The sequence below is a fragment of the Alnus glutinosa genome, chromosome 1 (assembly GCF_958979055.1).
Source record: "Alnus glutinosa chromosome 1, dhAlnGlut1.1, whole genome shotgun sequence".
Lineage (NCBI taxonomy): Eukaryota > Viridiplantae > Streptophyta > Magnoliopsida > Fagales > Betulaceae > Alnus > Alnus glutinosa.
In genome coordinates, this window is record NC_084886.1 from 5,482,410 (window position 1) to 5,495,251 (window position 12,842).

Genomic DNA, 12,842 nt, shown 5'->3' on the forward strand with positions numbered 1-12,842 from the left:
TTATTTAATGATCACTCTGCTCCTGATCTGTGGTTGGTGTGAACATCAATCTTGATGAGTCGCACAAATGTTGTCATGAACATCACAATGATATGCCCAAGGCCCCAAGGGACAGGTAACATTGGAATCGCCAACGGTCAAATATGCGACCCTTTTCCTTCTGACCAGCGGCCGAATATGTTGGATGAATTTTCACCATTTCATATATTCCAACTGTCATAAGCTTGGAGTTTCTTAGTTTCTGATCGACTTCTTTTGATGTAGTTTCCAACATAGTGACATGGCAGCTTTAAATTGGTTTCTTTGCATGTGACATGCAAAACAGTAAAAGTTTGCCGTGCAGTTGGCCGTAAGAATCTCTTCCGATGGCCAAGTCAATAGAGAGAGTGAAAGAAAGAGTGATCATATTAAATGATATATATCACCTCTTTAATCATTATGTGTATGTATATAGGCCTCTTCCCCATTGCTAATGCGTGTAGAAGAAGTTAAATCTTATTCTTAGTTGGCATGTAGAGGGAATCCTGTAATTGTATAATATGAATAGCAACCAGTTATGGTATTTCTGACGCCCGATTAGATGGGTGGATATTAGGCATGGGGCTTCATATTGACACCTGATATAATTTCTGATCTGTTCTGACCAATTAATAAATGCATGAGATCTTAATAAATACTGAGGATTTTAGTCATGCTCGACTTGTGCATATCTCGATGATGCAATCCGAGCGCGTAATCTGAGCACATAATTCGAGCATTATACGACCTGTGTATAGTTTGGGTGCTGTGCATTTCAAGGATGCAGTCGTATAATTCGGGCACACGTCCCAAGGGCCTCCTCCGGGCCCACCTAGCTTAGGGGATAATAATTCCCCAAAAACTTCAAACATCGATATCATCAGAAATAAAGTTTAATGCTTTTCACATAGATTTCACCAAAACATCAAGGCCTAAGGTAATTAATCTGATGCTTATATTCCACCTGTCCACAGTCCACGGTCATTGTGAATGCACACCACGCTCTGTTTCCATCCATATATGATTTATAACTTCATTGTCTTCAACTAAGGATACTGGATTCTCGCATGAGTGTTTTCATCAACTGGGTTTATGGGAAATTGTTTGACGAAAGAAGTCATAGATCCCAACCAACCAGTTGGGATCGCACAATCTTCAACTGGTTTGCCATTAGAACATGATTGCCTTTATTGATACAACTTTAAATTTTATGGTATTTCTAATACTAAAATTTGTTTGCATGATTGCGATGACTTTCAAGGCGTCCATGGATTACAAATACTTGGTCCTGAGAAAATATCTAAATTATTTCAAGGAAGGACTCGGACTCTATCTTCAACTATTCTGAAAGGTATTTGTATTTTCCCCTGTTGTTGGCTGGAAAAGTTTTGTGGATGCTGCCTTCTTCGTGGGTGCAATTTATGTTATCTTTATGTTTCTTGATTCAGAAAAGCATGGGAAAAGTGAAAGACGTGGTTTGCGAGTACTTGGAGAGAGGAATTCAAACACACACAGAGGTATATATGTGTGCATGAACAGAGTTTTTTTCTTCCGATTCTAGTCATAGATGGTTTGTGTATCTTTAGTGAAGAAAAGCGCGGTAAAGATGAAAGGCATGGCTACCCAATCACTCCAAGATGGCCTCTTATGGAAGTGAACACGAAGGATGCATTGCTTCATGGTTACAAGCTCAATTGCTTTTGCTATAGGGACCTAAAAGCTGCCACCCGAAAATTCAGCCGCAAGAACTTTATCGGCCAGGGTGGTTTTGGTGATGTTTATAAGGGATATATCAGTCACTGCACCATGAGTGCCGGAAAACCAGGTGGCCCATTTGCAGTCGCGGTCAAAAGACTAAGAGAAAGAGGAGCACAAGGCCACGATGAGTGGCTGGTCTGTTTTTATGTCTCTCTCTCTCTCTCTCTCTGAGATTTATGTTGTGCCTGCAGAACGAATTAAAATTCTTGGGCAGATTGAATCATCCAAATATAGTGAAGCTCATAGGGTATTGCTCGGAGCGTGAGCATAGAATTTTGGTTTATGAGTACGTGAGTCTAGGAAGCTTGGAGGCTCATCTCTTGAAGGGTAAGCACTAACCAGTACAAGACTGCAAACAGTGTCTGTGCATGCCACCTACATCGAGAGAGTCAAACAATGATATTGAGCATGATTAACGTTTAAGCAGCTTAGATTTAGGCATAATAATGCAGTGCTAACAGAACAAAATCTTGAAATTGGTTTGAAAACAGAAGATGATACAGAGCTTAATTGGAGCAGAAGAATCAAAATCGCCGTTGGGGCAGCCAGAGGTTTAGATTATCTTCACAGGCGCGCGAGGCCAATCATTCATCGTGATGTCAAAGCCTCCAATGTCCTCCTAGATGTCGTGAGTTTATATGATCGGTGCTTTTTCAATATTTTAAATCACTATTTATCTCAAAAATTTTAATTAGTAAGAAATATAAAATTTAATTAATATTCTAACATTTTCATTTACGTATAGGCTTAAACTCTTTTATAAATTGCTTATAATTTTTGTTATGATATCATATTAAATCACCACGTTTCCCAAAAGATTAAAAAGATAAAAAATAGTAGAATTTAATCATTTAGTCAATATTCTAATACTATGCATTACAATGATTTAAATGTACTAATAATTACCTAATCGTATCTTCACTGCAATAAGGTGTTCATTTTGTAACCATCAACTGGATAAGGTTAATATTGCAGGACTTCAAGGCCAAGCTTTCAGACTTTGGACTGGCTAAATATGGACCCCATGGTGACCATTCCCACGTTTCCTCAAGAATACTAGGCACAAGAGGCTACTTTGCTCCCGAATACATTGGGACAGGTATTTCCCATTCATGAACCGTACAATGGTACATGTGATAGAAATTTATGGACTGATGTTTCTTTTATCTGCCAGGGCATTTGACACTAAAAACTGATATATACAGCTTTGGAGTGGTACTCCTAGAGATCTTTTCTGGATACGGTGCAATCAAGAAATATTCAGATGGGATGGAGGGGAATCTTGTGCAGTGGGCTGAACCATATCTGAGCAACAAGCTGGATATGCATGGTGTAATCGACAAGAGACTTGAAAAGAACTTCCCAAGGGAAGGAGTTCAAGAATTTGCTGAGATCATCCTCAGATGCCTTAGTTCAAATCCTAAAGAGCGACCAACAATGAGTAAAGTACGTTGTAGCTGACTTACAGCGACTACAGCAGTACGTGCAAAGGGGCAATCAGAAGAAACCCAGATCTTCTATATGTACCCCATGTCCTGCATCCAGTGAAAACTTCCTTAGAAGAAAAGGACGCCGCATCTTGTAACTAGTTGTAAGATAATATATACCCCATGATAGCAAAGTTGTAGCTCAGAATTTGAAACAGTAGCCATGGGGCTGGATTTAATCTTGTTGGGATAACTTCACTTAAGGGTATCAAACTATCATGCATATTCAATTAAGAGTACCGAAATAGCAAAATTGTCGATTGAGTATATGCATTTATCAAAACCGTGCAATGTCAAGTATTCCATCGGTCTCCGCCATTAATCCACGACGAAATACCCATCACGTGAGACCCATGTGATTTTTTAAGCAAAACTACCCAAATTGCCCCTCAACTCCCTCTCTGTCTCTCTCAATCTCTCATAGACGTACTGCTTCACTCGCCGACAGCCGAAGAAGGAGAGCTCTGTTGTCCTCGTTGCTGGACGAGCTCTGTCGTCTGGGTCGGTCAAGGAGAGCTCGCAAACCATGCAATCAACAAAAAGAGAAGGAAAAAAAAAAACGAAAAGGAAAGGAAAAAGAACGAATCAAAAATGGGAGAAAAATGAAAGTTCTCGGCCCAAAACAAAAATCCAGACTCCGTCGTTGGCGATCTCTCCCTCTCTTCCTCACAAAGATTTTGACGGCAAAATCCCTAATAAACCACTACCCAACTCTCTCATGCTCTTCAAAAGCCCGAACGCAAACCCCAACCCCCAAGAACTCCAACTTCACATTCCCGATTCACTGCCCTCCTGCCAAACCACGCTCTCTCTTAATCACAAACTCAGCCCAAGATGAGGCAAGCACAGCCGGTCAGTTCCGGTTCGGACCGTCGTCCTTGAGAAAACTGAATTAAATCATGTTTTCTGATCAGTTTTTTTTTTTTTTTTTAACGAGTTTTTGATCAGTTTTTAATAGATTAATAAAAGATTAAGAGATAATTGAACCACTAGTCCTTAGGGTATGCCATAATTATGAATCATTCCATATGATTTAAAAAGTTTATGAGAGGTCCTTGTGATAAACTATAATTACAAATCGATCCCTAAAGTAAAATTCTGTGAAAAATTTTAACAGATTGTGTTAAATGCCACGTCAACACCACATCAAACATATAAGATGGCGACACGTGTCCATATTAATAAAAATATATAAATTTATTAAAAAATAAATAAATTAACTTATTTAAAAAAATAAAAAAAAATAAAAAAAAAATAAAAAAAAAAAAAGAAACAAAAAATGAAGGGGTGGCCTGGACCTTCTAGGGGCCTTCCTTTTTTTGGTTTTTCTTTTCTTTTTCTTTTTTCTTTTTTCGAATTTTTCTTTTAAAAAAAATATTTATTTATTTATTTATTAATAAATTTATATTTTTTTTATTCAGATAGACACATGTCACCGTCTTATTGATTTGATGTGGTGCTGACGTGGTATTTAACAAAATTTGTCAAATTTTTTAACAGAATTTGACTTCAGTGATCGATTTGTAATTATAGTTTACCACAAGGACTTTCCATAAACTTTTTAAATCATAGGGAGTGATTCGTAATTATGACATACCCCAGGAACTAGTGATGCAATTATCCCAAAGATTAATAAAAAAAAAATATTTTTTTTAATAGATTTAAATGAAAATATTTTTTTAATCTTAATAAAGGAGCATAAAGAAAAGATTTGCTTAAAAAATCACATGTGTCGCACGTGATGGGTATTCCGTCATGGATTAATAGCAGAGCCTAACGAAAAACCCGACATTGCACCTAATTGATAGTTTTGTTATTTCAGTACCCTTAATTGAAAATGCGCGATAATTTGATATCCTCTATGAAATTATCCCAATCTTGCCTGATCATCGAAAGGAAAAACTGCAATGACATTGCATCTAGTCCATGATTAAATAATTGTAGTGGGAAATAGGCACCGCGTGCTTTGTGCCATTCAGAGAGCAATAAACAAGTTTGCCCCTGTTGGTATAAGTATACAAACAAATAGTAGGTAAGGAAGCGAGACCAGTGTGATAAATGTTCAAACCTTGACCATTGCCGACCCGGATTTGATCATTACCAGTGTATTCCTTTGCACGAACATTCAGATTGGAGTAATCATTGGTTAAATGATGTGTGGAACCAGTGTCATGGTACCATGCAGGATCAGTTTATGTCTGATGCGAAGAGAAATTGCTAGAAGGACCATGGGAATCACCTTGATAAGAATTATCAAACCTTTGATAGCACTTTAATACTGTGTGCCCAATACGAAAAGTGTCGGTGGCTTCTCAAGGAGAGAGAAGCTCCCGATTTTTTTTTCTTCCTGTTTTGAGAGGGGTTTTGCGGTTGTGTCTTGCTGGAGAGGGAGGCTTCACGTCTCCCTCTCCAGGTGGTGGTGGCTCCTAGCTTAGGGCTTTGGAGCGGTTTTTGTTCCCCTCGATTTTTTGTTTCGGTGGGGGTGATGTTTTCATCTAGCTTGTGGGCTATGATGGGTGGTTGTTTCATCTAGTCTTTGGGCTATGGTGAGTTTTTATTTGGCTCAGGCAGATGGTTCTACGTGTCTGGTCTGGTTGGGGGAGTGGCTGGATTTGTGTCATCGGAGGAGTGTTGTTTTGGCCGGTTTTTATTGTTTTTTTTTGAAGCCAGATCTATGCTTGCTCGTTGATTTCCGCTAGACACGCGCCCGTTGGCCGGAATCTCCGTCGCCGTCCGCTCCTGCTGCCGGTCTCACAGGTCACGCCGGTTGCCGGAGTTCGGAGCGTGGCCTGCACGCGCCAGAGGGGTTTTTGTTCTTCGGTGCGCGTGACGGTCACGTTTCGCCATTTTTTGGTCTTGCACGGTGGGGAGGGGGCTTCTGGCGGTGTTTCTTCGGCTGGGTAGTACTGGGGTTGGCGCGTGTTTCCCACGCGCCGCCGGTATTGGCGAAATCCGCCTGTCTTTCTGCCGGTTCTGGGTTGTAGCCTCTGTTTTGTGGCTGTTGTTTCAGTCTACCTTTGTAATTTTTGGACATTTTGGGATTGTTTGATGGCTTTTTGCTAGATCTGTCTCTCTTTTATATGCTATTGTGCTTTATTGTTTAGAGGGACTTCATGGAAGATCTTTGTAATGTTTATTTATTATTTGGGTAGATGTTTTTTTTGTATATTCTGGATCTTTTCACAGTTTACCTTTGGTAGCTGCTTTTAAGTCGGGTTTTCCTTGACTTAGTGGGTGGAGTTTCTTTATCTCCGGTCACAATTGGCCTTCGGGCTATGGTGTTTGCCTTCGGGCATGTTTGAACTTCTTTTGTCTTGTATTGGCCTTTTGGTCAAGTGTAATTCCCTCTCGGGTTTGTAATGATTAATGAAGTTCACTTTATTTCAAAAAAAAAAAAAAAATACTGTGTGCCCAATCTTCGAACAAATTTGACAGAATGGCCGAGAGTCCTTAGAAAACTGGCTGAAATGTCCAGATGAAGGTGGGCCTCTCCCACGGCCACGGTAATTGGGAGAGTGTCCCCTGCCTCGACCATGATAATTGGTTGGAGGTGCTGAGTTACGCTAAGCAACATAGACTGTCGCAAGCGACAAATCCGGAGAAGAGTGATGAGTCTCAATTCGTTGCTCATGAGTGAGGAGATGACCGTATAGATCATTCATAGAAACAGGATTGATGCGGGTAGTAATTGAAGTTACTAGAGAGCCAAACTCCTTGGGCAACCCAGCAAAGAACATATGAGATGAGTTCTGATTCTTTCAATGGTTCTTCAATCGCAGCAAGTGTGTGAGCAAGCGTTTGAGCCTTTTGAAAATAATCAGTGACAGCAAGTGCTCCCTTCTTGAGGGTAGCAAGTTGACACCGTATTTGTACTATGCGAGCCTGAGATTCAGAGGCAAACATGCGCTCCAAAGTTAACCACGCATCACGTGAGGTTTTGATTCCAACTGCATAAGGTAGTACAGAATCTGAGAGAGTATAGATCAAGGTGCTGAGGATAAGCTTATCCTGTTGATACCGAGTGGTGTATGCAGGATTAACCACCATAGAAGGAGCCGTTGATGCAGATGCAGAGGAAGCAATAAGCTTTGGAGGGGTGGGTGTATCACCAGTGATGTAGCCAAAGAGAGAGTGACCTTCCAAATATGGAACTAATTGTGTAGTCCATAGCATATAATTATCACGTCCAAGTTTGACGGTAGAAAAATTGTTGGAGTGGATGAGTTTCTGGGGAAGAGCAGAAACGGATGTTGTAGGCGACATGATGGAAATTGGATTTTAATCCGTAGGGCTCTGATACCATATACGAACAAATAGTTTTGAGTATAACAATCCCAACTTCAACGTTTGGGATGCTTATCATTTATAGACTGATTACAAGAATAACTGTAAGATAATTACACTTTGAATTTGAATACAACAACTCTTATCTATTTGAATTTTAAACTATACTTAAGTATCACAACAGAATGATTTGTTTGTTGAGGAGATTTCAAACTCTTGTTGAGAGTATCTCGGTTGGTTGAGGATCTTCATCTTCTCCTTATCTTGAGCTTCAATAATAAGAACATAAACCTCATTCTAAAGAAGTTGTGAATACGTGGACATTCTTAAACAATTGGATTAAACAAGCAGATCAATTAAACAAAAAAAGCTACATAGCTTCGGTATATACAAATGGTAACTACCAATTCAGTATAGTTCAAAATTGTGTCAACAAATATGCCCATGCTGCATTCTATATCAACAACATAGAAACAAAACAAGAAATTTACAGATCAAATGTTGTTTGTCTACCGTACTCGAGGCGATTGCCGGTGGGATGGCAATGGAGATGCACCAGGTGTTAGATTTCGAGGAGAATGGTGTTGACGCATTGGGGATCTCCGGACAGGTGTAACTGTATGCGACTCTGATTGGGAGGGTCTGCCTGCATTTTTAGGGGCTTCAAGCTCTTCCAGTCTTAATAATACGTCTGCCATTCGAGGCCTGACTTTAGCTTCAGCGCATAGGCACTGTGAAGCAAGGGTGGCAGCCGTATAGGCTCCCTTCTGGGGGTACTGGCCCTCCAACTTGGTGTCCATAATCCGGAAAAGTTTCCGTTTGTCACCCAAATATGGTTTTGCCCAGTCTACAAGATTCTGCTCAATACCAACCTTTGTCTTATCAACCGCACGCCGTCCAGACAATAGTTCAAGCAATACAACCCCAAAGCTGTATACATCACTTTTTGCAGTCAGCCGACCTGTTCAGTGAAAAACCTTTCAGGAAAATTTACCATGGTATTTGACATCCGGAATAAGTTCCATCCAATAAAGCATTGTGCATTAGCAATATTCCAATTGAGTGAACACTTCAATTTGACTACTCAGACACTATGTTCTTTCTTTTATCCACAGAGACCTTTTTTCTTTTTATAAATATCCAGAGACTATTCTCCTACTTAAACAAAGGGTGTGCAAAGATAATAATATTGCCACAAGTGTAATGGTTTCCCTAATATTTCTTTGTGTCAAATAATCAGGATAACTAGATTTGGACATTCTGTTTCCAGAATGCAACTTCAGGTGTAGGGGATTCTGTTTTTCTTTTCTGTTCCGAATAAAATTTGACATAGAAAACATAGATTAAACATATAAATTTTCTCCTACAACAATATACCCGATCCATTGATCATAATTAAATAGTACTGATAATATATAACATGGGTGTTTGACGCACCTGTAGCAACATATTCAGGTGCAGCATAGCCTTGAGTACCCATGACTTGAGTAGAGACATGAGTCCTATCACCAGTAGGACCTGCCTTAGCCAAACCAAAATCAGAAAGCTTAGCATTGAACTCCTGCATCCACAACAAACAAGTAATCTACATAAATAACGAAACAATGTTGCATAAACAACTTCTAAAGAAATAAAACATTGCCCTCCTCTTTGTTTAGCATACCGCATCTAATAGGATATTAGAAGCCTTGAAATCACGATATATGACTTGTGATTTCGCATCATGAAGAAAAGAGAGCCCTCTAGCAGCACCTATTGCCACTTTGATCCTTATTGCCCAAGAAAGTGGTTGCGGCCCTCCTGTTAAATAACACATAGCATCAAAGATCACAAATTATTCTCATAGCCACATCAAGAACTTCCAAAATATCCAAACATAACATTTATAAACCGAACAGAGAGTTATATTAGACACAAGTATGCTAAAAGAAACTTATTAAAAGAGCCAAAACATTGAATTTATAATTTCATACTGAACTGATTGCAATAACAGTTTTTGCTCTTTAACGCGTGCCAGGTATTCTCGAAGAATATTGAGCATAGCAATTAATAATTGTCCATGCAGCCATTCACTACTGACCCTTGTTTCAAAGACTTGCAAGCTATACAGTCTCATTCCTAGACCCAACTTATGAGTGAAGACCCAATGGTTCCTCCTAGGAACTTTAAAAGTTCGCTTCAAGCACCCTCAAGGCCTCAACAATGCCTCCTCATTCATTCATATTGGGTGGAAAATAGAGGTGCTGATATTCTGGCAAATTTGGGAGCAGAACAGGATGATTTTCAAACCATTCTGAACTTTCCTTGGTTAATTAATGTCCCTGGTTTTGTTTTTGTTTCTAAGGAACCAAACAGATACAAAATAACTCACATTTCAATATCATGAATGACCACAAGAACTACTTTCCAATATGTATATGATGATATGCATGTAATTACAGAATGAATAACTTACTTCTAAACATTGTACAAGCATGCTTCCCTACAAAGTTACAGGAGCGCATAACTTACTTCTAAATAGATGATTCTCTAAGCTCCCTTTAGGCATGAACTCATAGACCAAAAGCCTGTTCTCACCCTCCAGACAGTACCCAATTAGCTTAACCAGATTTGGATGATGAAGTTGGCCAAGGTAATTAACTTCAGTCTGCAATTGATAGGATGAGTAATTAGGCCAGGCATAATAAGGTTGCAAAGAAAAATCTAACCAAAAAAAGAAATGATGAATAATAAGAAGAGACCTACCAACCACTCCTTGTGGCCTTGGAAACCCTCAGGTTTAAGCCTTTTAACAGCAACAACCATTCCGCTTCCTGGCTTTGCAGCTAAAAACGTGTGTTCATCAATCCATCCTTTGAAAACATAACCAAATCCTCCCTCGCCAAGAAGACTGTCAGGGCGGAAATTTCTGGTGGCATTCTTTAGCTCATTGAATGTGAAGGGTTTCATATTTGGAGAGGACAAGATTTCACCTTCAGACCTTGGAGTAGGAAGACTTGAAGCATTGCTCTTTTCACTGTAAGATGGAATGGTCAGGCTAGAAGGAGCTGATGAACGGCTTGTTTTGCTGGAATTTTTTGAGACTCCTGATCCTGGTTGGGGAAGAAAGAGTTTGTTAGAGAATTAACAACAAAAGCAGACAGTTTCTACCACAATTCAAGAGATTCAATCTCAAATTCATGCCTGTTTTGGACTATTCCTTAAATAGGGAAATTCTAGTGCAAACTCACCGTGCTAACAAATTCTTTTCACAAACATAGCTCTTAATACAAAATGCATTATACTCCTGTCTCATAATCCCTTTGTTCAATTACAGGTGGAAGTATACATACAATAAAACTGTGAGAGAACAAGTTAATTATCAATCACATTCTGTGAACCTTTGATCCACCACTTCTTCTGATGCTCATGGAATCATCAAGTTTGAGTTTGTGTTTATAGGTAATACGTGTTGCCTAAAACACCTCCTCGGTTTTTGTATATAAAATCACCTTATTTTTCCCTTAGGCCCACTTGCTACTGCAGGAAATCAGGAATCATTTTGGAGCTTAGACTCAATAGCTATGACGTGAAGACTCACTCACATGCTCAATGGCAACCAAGTGTGAAATAAATGTCAAGATCTTTTTACAAATGATCCTAATCACTATTTGAAATCCAAAACTAAAAGAAACTTAAAAAATAAAAATAAAAAACATCGAGTATAGCAGCTAAATCAGACTTTTCGGCAGGTCATATATAAAATTTTTGCAAGATAAACCAATATAATGGCATATTATATAGATCTCCGGTCAACCACTTCTCAGTTCTCATACTCTTCCTTCCCCCACCAAAGAAAAAAGAACCAAAAACTAAAATAAGCATTGAAACCCGAAAACAAAAGAAAAGTGGAAGAACGGTTCAGTACATGTATCTAAGCTCTTATAGTAGAACAAGAGCTGAAATGCAGAAACACCCAAAAATTCAACACCAATAGAATGATAGATTATCAAAAGAAACAAAATAAACAAGAAGCCAGAAAAACTTCCATCCTTGCCAGTCGCCATGATGTAGAAAAACATCTACCATTTTCCTAACATTTCTTACCAGAAAATAAGAGCAAAACCACGAGAGAAAATATTCACATAACGCCTACCAGAGTTTGCTTTGCAACTACCAAGCAAAACGAGCTCAAATATTCAACCCCACCCACCCCAAATCCAAACCGAGAGAGAGAAAGAGGCAGAGAGAGAGAATAAATAAATAAAAGAAGCCAAAAACGAGCTAAAAGCCTAAAACCAGCAAACCACGCCCAAAAATTCACAATTCTAAAGCCATACAGATTCTCATAAACCCACTCGCCAAAAACAAATCTTTGATTATGTTAAAAGAAAAAAAAAATTGTACGTTACCAGAAGTGGCTGTATCCACTTTAGCTGAAGAACGTAAGCAGTTTCCCATTGGATCTTCTCCAGAGAAACTCTCTTTACCACACGCTCTCTTCGCTGCTAACAATCAGCAAATAATCATGGATTCTGAATCCTTGAAACAGCAAGTTAAAGACTTGCAGGGTCTTCAAGTGAAGGTATTTGGTCTGCCACTAAACTTCACCGAAGTTACTCAAAACTCATCTGCAACTAAATTAGAAAATGGGTTTTCTTCCTGGAGAAGAATAATTAAGAGGAGGAGAAGGAGGAGACGGAAAGGAAAGTGTGGAGAAAACGCAGAGAAAGGACGAGTTGATTTGGCCTTCTCTTATATTGCTGTGGACGTGAAGCGCGTGGGTACTTGCCCGATGCTCACCGATTACGTGTGCACCACCGTTTGGTAATTTGGTAGGTGAATTCGCTTGAATACCCCTTACCAGTTGCTGTCTTAAGTGTCAACTCGTACCAAACTTGATAACGAATTTATACGTCTACGTTTCAATGTATTATTATACGGAACGGAATGGAAATTGTCCTAAAAATTTATGGATATTTTATTTAGTGAATTTTTAATTATTATTTCTAAATTAAAATATATTTAGTACTTTTCTTTTTTTCTTTTTTTCTTTTTTGAGAAAATATATTTGGTACTTATCTGCAGATAGTTTCACATTATTGAATATGCATCTGACTTGATTTTATTAGTCAAACTGTATTTATTAATAACTACTAAAATCGGAACACTTCTAGTTGAATAATGGATGGAAATTATAATAGAGGATATACGTACGGAGCTTTTCTTTTGACATATACGTAAGATTAGGTAGAGATTTTATTTATTTATTTATTTATTTTTGTTGAAAGTCATAAAGAAAAACAAAAAACAAGT

The 12,842-nt window shown here is 38.7% G+C and overlaps 1 protein-coding gene and 1 pseudogene across 1 annotated transcript; one reads left to right on the forward strand and one right to left on the reverse strand.

Annotated features, from left to right (window-relative positions):
* The first annotated feature begins 1,665 nt into the window (after positions 1-1,665).
* LOC133858651 (probable serine/threonine-protein kinase PBL3) lies at positions 1,666-3,395 on the forward strand (annotated as a pseudogene).
* A 4,486-nt stretch (positions 3,396-7,881) lies between these two features.
* LOC133868259 (probable serine/threonine-protein kinase PBL3) lies at positions 7,882-12,261 on the reverse strand. The gene is made up of 6 exons (XM_062305075.1): positions 11,939-12,261; positions 10,293-10,639; positions 10,059-10,194; positions 9,211-9,347; positions 8,985-9,108; positions 7,882-8,508 (listed from the first exon to the last, which is right to left on the reverse strand). Exons 1-6 carry the CDS (start codon positions 11,985-11,987, stop codon positions 8,057-8,059), a joined length of 1,245 nt encoding a protein of 414 aa, XP_062161059.1. The 5' UTR covers positions 11,988-12,261; the 3' UTR covers positions 7,882-8,056.
* Positions 12,262-12,842: the final 581 nt, after the last annotated feature.